The sequence below is a fragment of the Lindgomyces ingoldianus genome, assembly GCF_010093535.1.
Source record: "Lindgomyces ingoldianus strain ATCC 200398 unplaced genomic scaffold BDR25scaffold_17, whole genome shotgun sequence".
Lineage (NCBI taxonomy): Eukaryota > Fungi > Ascomycota > Dothideomycetes > Pleosporales > Lindgomycetaceae > Lindgomyces > Lindgomyces ingoldianus.
Genome location: NW_022985178.1, coordinates 763743 through 778413, shown reverse-complemented (window position 1 = coordinate 778413; position 14671 = coordinate 763743). Strand labels below are relative to the sequence as shown.

Here is a 14671-nt window from a genome sequence, read left to right as displayed (position 1 = left end):
CCTTGGAATGCGTCCACTCTTGTAATAGTGCCATAGTTGCTCTCGAAATGAAACATGCTAAAAGCTAGTGGGGTGGAAGCGACCTTTGAGGAGATGCAAGTGCGTGTCGTTATCGTTATCGTTATCGGCACGTGCCATTCACCGTTTGACCCAGACCAAGCTTAGCATAAACATCAACGCTCTCCTCGGAACTTGAGCGCTTCATAACACCACGCAGTATCAATTCCTTGGTGACGGAGCTTCAAACGCAAGCCTCAATGCATCCCATTCCATTGTCAATTCCCGCATTCGATTATTATCCCCCTTTCTACTTCTTTTTTTCGGCTCCGCATCGCAATGCCTTAAACATGACAGGTCACCCAATCCCAATATTCGCTTAATCTCGTTCCAGAGATTAATACCTCCCCATGTCACATCGTGTACCCCATGCTTTTTGCTCCTCTGGGCGAATTTAGAATTCGATTTTCGAGGAACAGGTTATAGAAAGCGACAAGGAAGCGAATGCCAATACGGTCGATGGCTGACGGCCGGTGGGCAGCTTCCATTTCTGGAGCCTATGGAAAGAAGAACGGTAGGCTGGGTAAAAAGACTTGACACTCATAATAGACAACTCCGCTCTCTTCTTTCTCTTGATTTCCTAGCTCAGCAGTCCACTCTCTCTTTGCCGTCCACTCGTTCTTTCGGCGTAGTCCAGCACTTTCCGCCCGTCAATCGTTTCAGACAACCATTTCAGCCACTCATTCATACGCTCAATATGATGTACACTACTTTCCTTTTTGGCATTTGGGCCGCCCAATCGTTGGCAATGCCATGGAACCAGAAGCCACGAGAGGAACTGGGGAAGCGTTTTCCTGTTCCTCCCGGTGTCACTCAGACTATTACCCATACTGTTACCCGCACGACCACCTCAACCCTCACGCAGAATGGCGAAGGACACAAGGCCCATGCTACCGTCACTGACACGAAGACTATTACCATTAGCAGCACTCAAATTGTCCTGTCGACTTCGACAATCCCAATTAGTAGCACCCAAACGGTCCTTTCAACCTCTACGGTGCCGTACACTGAAATCATCTCGTCGACTACCACGATTCCACACACTGAAACTGTGCTGTCCACAAGCACGATTCCGTACACCGAGACTGTGTCGTCGACTTCAACAATCAGCAATACGGTTAGCACTACAGAAACATCAACTACTACGGTTCCCTACACCGAGACATTCTCTTCTACTTCCACTCTCAGTACGACTGAAACATTCTCGTCCACGCTAACTATTAGCACTACGGAAACATCCACCACTACGGTTCCATACACGGAAACAATATCTTCCACTTCAACAATTAGCACAACTGAAACTTCCACCACCACTGTACCGTACACTGAAACATTCTCATCTACTTCAACTGTCAGCACGACTCAAACAGTAACCACCACTGTGCCGTATACGGAGACGTTGTCTTCTACGTCAACTTTCAGCACGACTGAAACATCGACTACCACTATTCCATACACCGAAACAATCTCCTCCACTACTACAATTCCCTCCACCCAGACCGTGTCTTCAACCACGACGATCCCGTACACTGAGACGCTTACTAGCACGGTGAGCTCCACCATTACAGTCCCCACTACTGTGAGCGCAACTGTCACGGCCTCAATCACTAAGACTATCACCTCTACTTCTGTCGCAAAAACCACCTCAATTTTCACCAAGACAGCTACTTCTACCGTTAGCCAGACAAAGACTATCCCGTAAGGCCTCCCTCGACTAATACATGTTCTCGAGGGTCAACTAATCTTCTTTATAGAGTTACCAAGACAATTACCGCAACGGTAACTACTACCAAGAAAGCTACTTATTAATAAACACGATCTTGTAATAGACAGGATACTGAAGGAGAATCGAGCGGCTCATTGAAGACGGATCCTAATGGGGTGATGTAATTTGTAATATTAATTGGCAATTTTATTACCGAGCTACACGAATAGCAGCGCATCCAGCATCACTCTTCCATGGAACTTTCGAAGGATCCCATTTGCAGGAGTACTCTGTCGTCTCAATCTCTTCCTTCTATCTAACAAGAGGGTTGGTCAATCAAATCTGAGCTGGTTATGTTCCATAGTATGCAATAACACGGCGTAGATGAATGCATGCTACTCACAACTTGTTTCTTGCACCAGGCTGTTCTAAATCAAGACCAACAGCATGTCAGACTTGGCCATTTGGGTACTTCGTATACGATCGGCCAAGATATGACCCTAGCTAAGTGGAAATCGCGAAGTCCAATTACAGAAGTCGGGAGAGTGCCTGAACCTTCTCTGATCTCCTTTCTATCACTCATGGCACCTCGGCTAACATCGCTTTTTGGGCACATTTCCAAAAACTACTCAACAATTGATTTTCCCGCTCTGACACTTACTTTGGCAACCTCAGGTAAACTTCGGACCCCAAATACCTAGGTAATTACGCGAAATCTAGGAGACTACTCACTCTTTATTCGCCAGGAAGATTAAGTCGGAATGCAAATATCAGTGGGCTAAGAGCCATTGCTTAGTTAGACATATACCCGCAGAGACTATTTAGGTAGAAGGAGTAATGATTGGGTGCATCTGTACACAAACTTAAAGAGAATCGCAGGGAGCGGGGCCTAGAGATACTATAAGAAAATATGGGAACACTAGCTTCTCGTTTAGAACGTAATATTTCATGACTCTCGGGACAGCAAATGAATACTACGTGACGTTTGTAATGGTATAACATGCCAAGCAGTCGATACTGCTCTCATTTAATTCAACCTCTAACATCCACGACACGGTAAAAGAGGGAGTTATCCAACACTGTTTCTTCTTTATTTCGACTCATTGCGATCGCATCGGCCCTCGTAGGTTTGCTTCGCCTTCCTTGGCGCTCTTTCCCAGGTCCTACGCCACTGCCAATCCTTGCCTGGCACCAACGTGCACATCGGACAGCGAACCGTACCTGCCCTAGATATTAAATTAGAATATGGACTGGATCAAAATAAAGGGATATGCTCGGGGGATTTAATAAAAGGAAAACGCAACTCGCCCAGTTACAGAAAGAACTAAGGAATACCAGAGACCTTCAGATAGGTGTTTCATAGGGGCCTGTTCAAACGTCCAGACGCAGGCTGACGACAGCCCAGGCCACCATATCTGCCTCAGTTTTCGATGCGGAAACTGAAATATCTCTGAGACATCTAACATCTAAAGGCTGGTGTTGGTGCATCGGAAGAGTGTTGTATTGATGTGTTTTATGTTTTTCTTCTTGAGAGCAATAGCGCTCTCCAGCACCACTTTCATCACTCAGCACATTTCAAAAGTGCTTGATTCAGAGCTCAGCGAGACTGCTTGGCTTTTGGTCATGAGATCCGGCAGATCATTCCTCACCACCTCGTTGGCGCTCCCAAAATCAACATCCAACCTTCTTAAGGTCAATAAGGGTCCTACCACAGCAATTACATATTAGGATTATCAGAGCAAGCCTAGTAATTCTAACGCTATGGTACCTATTCATTGCAGAAGCATGCAGTACTCTGATTCCAGTCATAGGTAGGAGTACTTAGTAGCCATTTAGCATCTATCACGACGGATAATATCCTTCGGTATCCTAATTATAGCAGTAGGGCAGGGCTTCGAACCAGCTTTGCAAGGCTTATGATCTCATTTGTTAACAAAGACCATAACGCTCGGATATTTGCTACAGTCACGGGTTTAGAGATGACTGGGACAATAATAGGTAGCCCCTTTATGGCTCTGCTTTTCTCTATTAGTTTAAACTCCAGAGGTTGGCGGAGTGGCTTGTGTTTTTTAGTCTCTTCAGTAAGTCCCTTCTAAAGACTAGATTAGCCTCGTGACTTGATTCTTACTTGAAGGTTAGATCCTATTCGGGGGGCTTAGCTATCGCTACTCTACAATTCAAGCTTAGAGCATCGGGAGATAGATAGATAGATATCTCCGGGAATGTAGAATGCGATCAAGGCGGTGTCGATTTGCATGAGGCCCTCTACGCACTACAACATCGTGGCCAGGTAATTCAGCTGATTTTTTTCTTCACTCTCGCTTTTAATAGGTACTACCCATTGGCTAGGACCGTTGTTAAAACTATTCCGAACCTCCAGGCACTTGCTCTCTGGCATGACTATGAACCAACTAATACCTTGTAGGATGCCTGTGGTATTGCGACGTCCCACAGTTCAGGTCGAATCTACTCTTGCAGGGGTAGAGGCCTGGCTTCGAAGGTCTTCCGCGATGGCGTACTCATCCTCGAGCTCCCTGGATTTATGGGCCTTGGTCATCTCCGATATCCACAGCCAGGACTTCACCGAACGCTAAATGTCAGCCTTTCTATGTCAGCTCGTGAGCTTTGACTCTTTTTAATAGGTAAATTGAAGTGAAGTCAATCCTGATAGACGATTAGACCCTATGGCCTCTTATTCTCGCACAACGGGTGGGTTCTAAGAACTGCTTAGTTTCGGTCATCTATCACTAATCCAGCTATTATTTAGGAACCTTCTCGATACCGAAAAGCTTAAGGAGTACCTGGATATTAAAGCTCATCGCCATATAAACACAGACAGCGACTCGGAGATCATGCTCCAGGTCTTTGCCTCTCAACTGCCCCAGACGGATAAAAGGCTTGTAGATGCGGAGGATCTTTTCACAGGGCTTCGAAACATATAGGTAGAATCTTCTCAGCTATGGATTTATGTTATATCGTCCTTCTTCCCAAACTACTTTTGTCGGGCAAGACTCAAATTGGACCATTAGGTATAAGATCACTATTGGTGGTTTCGCCTTTTGCGGAATGGTGGCCGGATATGCAATCTTCGGAGCTAGAGATCACAACAACATTCGGCCTCTCGTTATTGGTTCACGACCTAACCAGGATGGAAAAGGTTGGGATTACATGCTTGCGTTTGAGTCTGTAACTTTGGATCAGCTGGGTTTTACTGCAATTGAGGACATCAAGCCTGGTCAGGCTGCGATTATCCCTAAAGGAGGATCACCCATCTTTCGCCAAGTCTACCCGCAATTGAGTTATGCCCCTGACATATAGCTGAGAGGGTCCCTACGCGCGATGGGTATATATACTATTCTGCACGCGAATCAACTGTTGGTTGATTATTATGTACGGACGGGGCTCTGTACCGCTCCGCCAATACAATCAAAAGATGCGAATAATCAATCAACAGTCGATGTGCGTACAGAACAATATATATACCCGTCGTGTGTAAGGGCCATCTCGGCTTACAGCTCTGTTGTATAATGCTAAGATAGATTGCGTATCTAGGTTGTAATAGGCTTTCTAGCTAAGGTGGTTATTATCCTATATAGACTCTCTTAGCTTCTAGACGTCTTTGTCTATATTAGAATATAGCCTATTAAAGAGGGTAGCAACGTCTAGGGTTCTAGTAAAATTATTATTTAAAGCAGCAGCAGTAGTTACTCTTCTAGTGCTAGTGATTTTCTTATTAAGACTAGCGTTCTTTGGTTCTTTACTATATAGTTAGCTTCTAGTCTCTATAAGCTCCAAAGACCTGATACCTCTGCTTAATCCACTAGTTTAGTTCCCACCTGATTGACGACTCGCAACTCCAAGCCCTCTATCATCTATCAGCTCTAACCTTGCGATAGTAAGCGCTAGTAGAGGCTAAAATAGGCCACTTGGCCTTACGCCAGCGTTAGTGTGTATAGATGGACTCAGCTGATCTCTTCCTCTTTCAACCAATAACTTTCAACTTCCTTCAACTACAAAAATTGCATTTGTATTCGAAATTGGAATCCCAGTGGCCTGAGCTCTTGAGCTATGAAAGCGTATTCAACCCATACACAGGCATATGGCATACATAGTTACACTACGCCCTGGGGACCTCGTCCTCCAAGATCATGGCTGCCGTCGCCTCTGCGATAACATACATTGCCGTCTGGTAGTGTGACGCTATAGGTAGAGGCAAAATGCTTATATCGCTAACTCTCAAACGTCTGATGACTTTAACATTACATTCGGTGTCCACAATAGTGCCATGGCTGCTGTGCCGGCATTTTGATAGAATCTAGAGCCTATAAGAGCAAGGCGAGCATCAATCTCCTCGTCCATGCTCGCACTTGTGAGTTGCGGAAAACTCGGTGGAGGGCTTCCCCCTCCAACCACGCCCTGCCCTTGTGGGGTTCCCATTGCTCGTATCGTCGCACGTAAACTTCGCGCAAAAGGACGCGATCGACCTCAGTACTTAGATACCCCGGGTCGATGATTGGATCATCTGTAGCATTCATGGAAGCAAGAGTGACTTGTCCACGGCTAGTAGGGAGTAGTAGGAGAGTGGGTGTGGATATATGGGTTCCATCGAATGGGAGTCGGTATTCTGTACCGCCACCAGCAATAGGCGCGTAAACTGTCAAGAACTCAATATGCGCTCGAGGACCTGGGTCAAACAGCTCATCGAGACCAGTTCCGTCGGCGGCGGCGGCGGATATTAGATCATTGGGGATAGTGATGGTAGAGATCCAATCCACTGCAGTTGACGTGAAGTACTCCGACTTGTTGAAAAGGGGTGACCCGATCGCAAGTCCTTTTTCCAGATTGCGGAGCTTCAAGAACAGGGACCCAGAGACGTGATCATGTAAATTCTTGCCGACGGGAAGATCGCCAATGTTATTTATTCCCAAAGAAGTTGCTCCCCCGGCCCGATACCCGACCAGCGCTTCCAACCGTACGTAATACGATTCGACTCGACCAAATCCGGGACGTTACGTCTGACTTTCTTAGTACGTTTCTACTATACGATTGACATGAGGACCACTTACAAGTCTCAACCGTAACGATTAAGAATCCTTGTACGGCTTAACAACTTGGCAGAAGTTACGACGTAACGCTGGAACAAATATAATCTGTGTTAAATGGGCTCTTTTAGCTAGCTGCTTATGGTATGAGCACTTAAGTAGCAAGAGTAAGAGTAGTGTACGGTGTGCACAGCGTACGAAGTAGGTAGGGTGGGGGCAACATGTTTCTGGTTCTATTGCTCTGTCTTTTCCTTTGTACGGAGGAAAAGGGGAATATCTAGATGTTCGCGCACAGAGGTTCGCGCACGAGCATCATGTGACATAGATACGTGATCCTGCTCGTGCGCGATAGCTCGTATCTAGGCTGTGACGCTGCTGCTGCGTACGGACAATCTGAGAGAGCTAAGAGCTTAGAGTAAATTGCCCTCTAGCAGAGCTAGTTCTTCTGCAATTAAAGAGCCTTAATTGTCTCTCTAGAGAGGCGGTTCCTGTTAAGGTGGCAAGTCCTTCTCCTACTAGAGAAGGCTCTCTCGCAGTCACAGAACATACACGGGATAGAGAGGAAATCAAGGGCGATTTTAAAGAGCGTAGGGTAGGAGAAACATCCTACTTTTATTTCCTATGTGAGAGGATCTGTAAACAAGGGGCTGTTATCCTTAGCTATAGTAAAGTCCTCCTAATAAGAGTTATAATATTGCTATAACTCTTAGGTTTTCTGCTGCCTTTTGTATAAGCAATTACTAGTAAGAGAGAATAGCAAATTATAACTTAAGTATAATATTAAGGGCAAAAATTTAACTGTTTGCATAGGATCTAATACCCTAGCCCCCCCCCTCTCTAACGCGTTCTTGCTTATTGTACACAACAGAGTTTTCACTAATTGTTACTTAAAAACGCCCCCTTAAACGCCCTCCCAACGCTTGCCCATGGATGTCTAATCAGGTCCTATATTACTAGGAAAAATCGACTTTCTGAGACGTATTACGGACCGTAAGGGGACCTCTCTCAGTCGTACGTTACGATTGACAGTCCTCTTACGTTTGTACGGCTCACGTGACCGTAACTATTCACTTTTCTGAGTCGTAGTACGTACGGTTGGAAGCGCTGTACCCGACAGCATAAGAACTTGTGGGGTTCTGATCGCACCGCAGATAAGGATAATCTCCTTGTGTGCTTTGATAGACTGGCTATTCTACAGAGTGACTCCCGTCGCGATTTTGGTGTGGGTATTGATGTCAATGCGTGCAACAGTGGTGCTGGTAAACACTTCCGTTTTAGAGAGATCGTAGGCCAAGCCAGAAGGTTCCCTTTAGTTGGTCTTCCAATTCTAGGTAAATTCACTTATCTCAAACGGGTCTCCGCTGGTTCCGTCGGGCTTGACTAAGGCCACGTTGTTGGAGTGCATTCAAGATTTCCATCCTTAGAGGATATTCTTTGGTGCCATGAATCACAGAAATAGGCTCATCAACTCCGTGTACTTCACTGCCAACGTTCGAACACTGGTAGTTCTCCGTCTTCTTGAAGTACTTGAGCAAGTTAGCATAGCTCCGTCGTTCGTCCCCCACGTGTTTGGCCCAAGCGTCGTAATCAGACGAGTGACCACGAGTCCACAGACCGTAATTGACTCCACTAGATCCAGAGAGGAGTTTGCCGCCATAATTTGGGACTTCGCGATTATCGAGCGCAGCTTGTGGAGCGCTCTTGTAATTGTACTCGGCAGGAGTGCCGTGCAGAAATGGCGCACCTGAAGAGCTCATGATCTCTGTTGAATGGTTCACTGGCCCGTCTCGAAGAGAGCTACGCGGTGGCTAGCATGGGAAAGGCGAGAGGCGATTACGCAGCCAACGGTCCCACCCCCGACCACCAAATAGTCATACCCTATAGGATCACAATTCTTGCAAACATGCTGTGTTTTGAACATTATACGCTTAAAGCGCAGGTTAGAGAACTTTTACGATGTTACTTCTGAGAGGCACAGTTCGCCCCCAACAGTTCTGTCTAACCACCCTCCTGAATTGCCCTATGTACGCCAAATATTTGAACCCCGACGCTAGTTTAGGGCCCTGGCCTAGACAAGCGACAAAGCCGCTGTGAAACAAGGCGTAATCCACTCCTTCCAATAGCGGATGCATGTTGCCAACATTGCGACACATCCGGACTTGCCCAAGTGGCGAGATGATTGAAAGACTAACGACTCCCGGCATGCTCGAATGTGGAGGGTGCAGCGGGGCCTTATCAGACAATCTGCCGCCGTTGTGGCCAAGTGTGGCTCCGGAGGCCAGGAGATGCTAAATGTCGATAGTCATGTGACCAATTACTGCAGCCCGGACGTATATAGCTTATTCTTGTCTCACGAGCTATACCCTCTAGAGGATCCACCAAGCGTCAGCAATGTCGTAGTTGATAGTCGACGGCGATATGTCGTGAAGTGCAAAGTCCTGGTGCTCCGCATCTGGTATCTGCCAGAACCCATATCGAACCGGTACGAATTGAACGGCACGTCTGAAGCATATGGTAAGCGACTGAGGGGATTATCCAGTCCTGGATTCCAGATGAGTGCCTTCTCGGATCCGGTCTTTTGGCCCCCTTACCAACATGGTATATGTTTTCGTCTCCTAGGTGGACGTTGGCATATCCGTCGATGTGGACGTCACGAAAGTTACGCCCGGCCGGACGTTCGTTGTCCCTCCCACAGCCCAGCGCCTTAAAGTAGGAGGACATGGGGATAGTGATCTGGGCCTATCGTAACCCAGCTTAGCTTAGCCGTAATGCCAAGACCGATGACCCCACTTTGACAGTTCAGTCAAGTAAGGCAGTCTTGTAATATCCCAAACCTCGAAAGCTAAGTGTAACAGCGCTACAATCGTCGATCCCCCCTTGCCCGACCTAGTGCAGAAGATGGCAGCAATCTTTCGGCTGAAAGTCGGCTCTCTTGACTTGACAGATAAGTTTCATGATATTATTGATTCTTTTGAAAACATCAAACCCAGCGAGAATATCGAGGAAACGCTTCAGCTCGAGATCTTGAAATTGCGCCTTTGCCGCTGGCGGGACGCTATCGTCCAGCTAGCCGGGGCTTCGGAAACGCCTGAGGGTGCAGATGCGAGCCTATTTGACTCATTCTTGAGCTTCATCCAGAATACCCTTGGACTGGGAGCAGAAATGCCGCTTTCGGCTGGGTTGACGAACGCCGAAGACCACTGGCTTATTCAAACATTGCAGGATGCTGCTGGGGCACATCGAGGGCCATCTCATCAGACATCATCTACCGAGGGCCGACCCAAGAGAGCAATCTCTAGGCCGACCTTGATGGCTGTCAAAGGCCTAGTTGACCAGCTGGAGGTTGCTGGGCTTCAAAAAAAGCTCCATCAGTTGCGGTCCGCAGATTCAGAGGCGTTCAAGAAGCACCACCGAGCTTGTGAGCAGGATATCAACCTCCTTAAGGGGAGTGCCATGGCCGTAGACCCGAAATTCGGCGAATTACTCCGTTGGGGCGGTGACTTGTTTTCCGACATTGAAGTTCAGGACAATTTTGTCGGCCATTTTGGCCATAACCTTGCGCCGGGGGAGTCTTCGGCGGGTGCTACGTTCACCGGTATCAAAGCTGGCGGCCATGCCTTCGCCCATTTTGGGCACACGATCGGGAATTTCAAGGGGAAGACGATGTACGATGGCAGGCAGGAGGCAGACAAGTAAATCCAGCATCCAGTCGCCGTGAGCGTGGATTATATGTGACATGTACGTTTAGCGTGCAGGTACTCTGTTGTAGTCGGTTCCTACTACAAAGAATAAGAGCTCAGTTGCTATTGAACCAACAATCCGCTCACCGACATGAAGTCTTGGCTCATTTAAAGAAATCCTTCGCAAATTCGCGGGCTGTATTCCCAACCACTATCTATCCTCTATTGACCTCAATATTACTGTAGGTATGCAACGTACCTCCCTTTATACTACCTAAGTCGCCTATTAGTAGCCTCGCTTGCTTGGGAACCTTCACGTACTTGTAGTCATGTCCTGTTCCCTTCGTTGTGTCTTTGATTGCCGCCATGCAAGCCTGATAGCAGTGACTGAGCGCAACGGTTTGCCGCTTAATGGCATCCAGAACCTCTGATTGCTAGGTCTCTGTGAGCTAGCTGCGAGCATCGGCCTTGCCGAGCTCTTTTCTCTCTGAGCTTGCATCGAGAATGGCTTGGATCCCTATTTGGAGGCCTTATATTCGCCCTGTAAGGAGGGCAATGGCGGCTTTGATTTTGGCTTTGAGGCCTTTCGTCACATTAAGATTATCTGAAGCGGTTTTGCTTAACCGCTTTAGGAACTATTGGAGGGTTACTATATTACATGGTAGAGAAGGTGTCAAATAGGGGTATCTAGCAAAGCATCCTACCCGAAGGTTTCGTAGGCGTTGCTGGAGATCAAAGGCATATAGATATTGTGCTCTATGGTACGCTAGTGTACCGCGCGATAGCTTTTTGTGTCTATCTAAGCTCACTAAGGATCTAGATTTGAATGCGTTCCTTGTAGGTGAGTTAACAGTAAGGTTTTTTAAGCATCGTAGTGGCTGACTGTGTTGGGGAGAACACCTGTGATTGTATAGAAAGCCTTATATAAACAGATGTATTGTTTCTAGAAGCTTCACGTTGGTTCGGCGCACATACCATGGCCCATCAGACGCTATCAGTCTGCTCAGAGCAGGCCCTGTATTTGCAAAGCCAAATTGCGACTGGCAGTTGTTAATCACAACATCCAACACTACCAATATCACAGAGCGTGAGAAAATGCGAACAAAGAGGTATCGTTCCACCGGCATCCTTGCACGAGTCACAGGCTGTTAGAACTTGTATTTACATCGTGATGATGATCGGCGCTCTCCACTAAACTCACTATGGCGGACTAAACCAACCCTAGAGACCTTAGTGGTCTTTTATTTAACTTGAAATCAAGCCTTCCTCTTCTCTCGTTTGGAGAGTACCAGAACTTCTGTACAGTAAGTACCTTCCATAATCTTCTACCTTCCCAAGAGAAATGCAGACTACCCTTTCACAATTCCTCTCCATCTGCATCTGCATCTTCATTCAACGTAAACCCTGCGCTGCAATGTACTCCGCCATAGCCAAGACTTGAGTCCCAAGACGCAACGAGATGGGACGAGATGGAACAAGGAACGCACGAGGTATCCATGATGTAAGATACCTAGGCCAGCCGACGATCGAATTCCCTTCCCCCTACACTTTCGTTTCCAAGGCGGCTGGCTGGAGATTATTAAGCTGCGGATATGCTTGATTCAAGGTCGTGCACACGGTATCATATGCTCAGTGAATATTTACGCCGTAGATAATTGAGGCCCTTAAAACTCCCGGACCTGTCGGTACCTTGCCACGATATTAGATCTGCAGGGTAGAGATTCGGAGACGTCATGCGATATGTGGTGTATTAAGACTCGCTCCATTGTAATGCAATTCAAATGCCGCCTGTCAGATTTCAGACTCTGCAAATGTATTGGTACCCAAAGTTCGCTTGGAATCGCAAACTCGCGCATGAACTCGACTTTCCTTCTTGGACAAATAACTATATTTTCGTGCATCTCGTGCCCAGGGCGTACTATATACTTTCTTATATTCCAACTCTGTCGTTACATCAGGAAAGGCACTCAACCTAGTATTAGAGGAGCGACAGCGTCTACGCTAGTTGAATATGGTCGAAAATCAATGTTGAGTGCTTACCCTAAATGTCTTTAATCGTCATGTTTAAGCCCTACTTAGTGAAGAAAGCGGGACTTTGCGAAGATTTCGTCAAAGAAATGAAAGAGAACATCCAAATCCGAGAGGTGATCTAATATAGCGAGAAAATCAAGCCTCATCAAAACACCATACCGTGTTCGTCTACACCCATATTACACCTATCATTCTAAAAGCACGCCCTCAAACCGTCCCACCCTCCTACCCTCGCAATTAATCCTAAGTCAATCTTCCTAAATGTTCCCATCATCCCCCATGCGCACCGCCGGCGGAACCGCCTCAACCGCCTCTCCCACCCCCGAGCCATTTCTCGAGACAAACTCACATGAGACCCTCTTCATAGCGCCACCACCAAACTCCGCATCCGTATCTGATTCATTCCTCTCTTCTCCCCCCTTCCCCTTCGTGTTATCCTTATCCTTCTCTCCACCCTGTCCGCCATGCCTCCCCACCCACCTCGCAAGCTTAACACCCACAAGCTCCCCATCTGTACACGGCAAATACCACCTTGCGGTAAGCATACACAGCGCGGAGATAAATAAACACGCACCGGACCAGCACTGCACTGTAATATACGTCGAATATTCGGTAACTAAATGTCCCACAACAACAGGTCCAACAAGCGATGGTATCGCCGCAGCAGAATACATCATACCCGTCCACTGCCCAAGTTTCGAATGCCCAACAACATTCTCACTCGGCGACCTATACGTACACGACAGAATATTGGCGACGCTGGCGGGGGGAAGGCCTATGACAGCGCCACTCGTGATACCAAACAGGACGCAGAACACGATAGCGACGCCGGTGGAATCAGCAAGTGTCCAAAGGGCGAGGACGAGGATGGAAGATAGGAGTTGTGCGCCGATGTGCATGTTCAAAGGGCCAGTTTTGTCAGAGAAGGCGGCCATGGTGAGACGGCCGATTGTAGAGGCTCCGTTCATGATGGTTAGGAGCCAGAAAGTTTGGAGCGGTTTGTTGCTGCTGTCGATGACTTTTACGGGGGTGGGGATGCCGTCGCGGGTACCGTAGCCAGATACTGCGGCCCACTGGTAGGTGTTAGTATGTGGTAATTAGGAGGGAGGTAGAGGGGGGCCATAGACTGACTTCCTCCAGGTTGAAGAATATAGGATAAAAGCCGAAGAAAAGGAATGAAACAGCAGTCATGAACCAACAAAAGGCCTTGTTGGTAAATGCGTCCGTGTCAATCCATGTCCGGAGCTTGCGGTATGACTGCGGCCGTGGATGGGTGTGAGTCGGATTAGGAATCGAGAAGATGAGCGAGAAGATAGAAGTTAAGGTGACGAGGCCTGCAATACAACGAACTGCACTGTTAAAACCTAGTGCATCAATAAGATACCGTGTCATAGTCGGATACACGACCCCAGCTACGCTGGCACCGCATGCTACTAATCCGATGGCAAGGCCCTTACGGTTGGGGAACCATGTTGCTGCGACTGCCGTTTGTCAGTGAAGAGCCCTTAATTGAAGAAGATATACGTACCTTGAGAGCTGGAAACAAAGTAACAAGCCATCCCTAGCCCAACAACAAATCCTTGGGTAACCCAAATGTAGCCGTAATTGGCTGGCGCATCCTCGGTCGTTGGGTGAGCAATAGAGAGCATAAACATGCCCAAAGACACAAGGAATGCACCCGCCCCAATAATAACTCTGAAATGGCCCGCATCCAGCAATCTCCCCACTGGTGCCGAAAGAAACAGCACCATGAATGATTCAGTTGAACCAATGAGGTTGAGTTCAAGTTGGTCGTTTGCTCGTAATGAATGGCCAACATAGTAGGAGGCGAATGTTCCGTATGCGTTGACGAGTCCCCATGAATTAGACATGAGGAAGAAACAAGCAAGCCAGCAAGCGTATGCTCTCCATGATCGTGGCCAATTCGGTTCGTCGCCAGGGGATTCGAGGGAAGAAGTAATGGATTCATTCTCCATTGACGCTGTTTCTGTGGTGCTGTTTGAAAGTGGCAAATCGACACAAACGGCCTTCTGGCTATCCTTTTCGTCTATCGATCGCGGGTCCATGGCGATAATCTTGTAGAGGGGAGGGTGTCTGAGCGAAGCGAAGGGACTTCTTTCAAAGGAGGCGATGAGTAATGTACCAGAATGATGCAG

The 14671-nt window shown here is 47.5% G+C and overlaps 6 protein-coding genes across 6 annotated transcripts; 2 read left to right on the top strand and 4 right to left on the bottom strand.

The window, feature by feature from the left end:
• Positions 1 to 754: 754 nt before the first annotated feature.
• BDR25DRAFT_314669 (uncharacterized protein) lies at positions 755 to 1759 on the top strand (the record flags this gene model as incomplete). The annotated part of the gene is made up of 1 exon (XM_033691470.1): positions 755 to 1759. The coding sequence occupies one exon, from the start codon at positions 755 to 757 to the stop codon at positions 1757 to 1759; it is 1005 nt and encodes a 334-aa protein (XP_033547319.1).
• Positions 1760 to 5879: 4120 nt separating this feature from the next.
• Positions 5880 to 7027, bottom strand: BDR25DRAFT_314668 (uncharacterized protein; the record flags this gene model as incomplete). Its single annotated transcript, XM_033691469.1, has 4 exons — positions 5880 to 6077; positions 6130 to 6725; positions 6829 to 6864; positions 7003 to 7027. The coding sequence occupies 4 exons, from the start codon at positions 7025 to 7027 to the stop codon at positions 5880 to 5882; spliced, it is 855 nt and encodes a 284-aa protein (XP_033547318.1).
• Positions 7028 to 8150: 1123 nt separating this feature from the next.
• Positions 8151 to 8561, bottom strand: BDR25DRAFT_314667 (uncharacterized protein; the record flags this gene model as incomplete). Its single annotated transcript, XM_033691468.1, has 1 exon — positions 8151 to 8561. The coding sequence occupies one exon, from the start codon at positions 8559 to 8561 to the stop codon at positions 8151 to 8153; it is 411 nt and encodes a 136-aa protein (XP_033547317.1).
• A 348-nt stretch (positions 8562 to 8909) lies between these two features.
• On the top strand, positions 8910 to 10613 carry BDR25DRAFT_343192 (uncharacterized protein). Its single transcript, XM_033693803.1, has 2 exons — positions 8910 to 9402; positions 9749 to 10613. Exons 1-2 carry the CDS (start codon positions 9015 to 9017, stop codon positions 10498 to 10500), a joined length of 1140 nt encoding a protein of 379 aa, XP_033547316.1. The 5' UTR covers positions 8910 to 9014; the 3' UTR covers positions 10501 to 10613.
• An 86-nt stretch (positions 10614 to 10699) lies between these two features.
• On the bottom strand, positions 10700 to 10918 carry BDR25DRAFT_226251 (uncharacterized protein; the record flags this gene model as incomplete). The annotated part of the gene is made up of 1 exon (XM_033685198.1): positions 10700 to 10918. A coding segment is annotated over one exon (219 nt), but the record flags the coding sequence as incomplete, so codon positions are not given.
• Positions 10919 to 12282: 1364 nt separating this feature from the next.
• Positions 12283 to 14491, bottom strand: BDR25DRAFT_334495 (MFS general substrate transporter; the record flags this gene model as incomplete). The annotated part of the gene is made up of 4 exons (XM_033692936.1): positions 12283 to 12356; positions 12970 to 13588; positions 13647 to 13996; positions 14044 to 14491. 4 exons carry the CDS (start codon positions 14489 to 14491, stop codon positions 12283 to 12285), a joined length of 1491 nt encoding a protein of 496 aa, XP_033547314.1.
• Between the last annotated feature and the right edge of the window lie 180 nt (positions 14492 to 14671).

What these genes read in the sequence shown, in the direction of transcription:
- BDR25DRAFT_343192 (XM_033693803.1), top strand. Translation starts at nt 9,015, where the DNA reads ATGTGGAGGGTGCAGCGGGGCCTTATCAGACAATCTGCCGCCGTTGTG. An exon ending in TTGGCCCCCTTACCAACATG is followed by an intron (nt 9,403 to 9,748) that starts GTATATGTTTTC and finishes TTGACTTGACAG; the next exon opens with ATAAGTTTCATGATATTATT.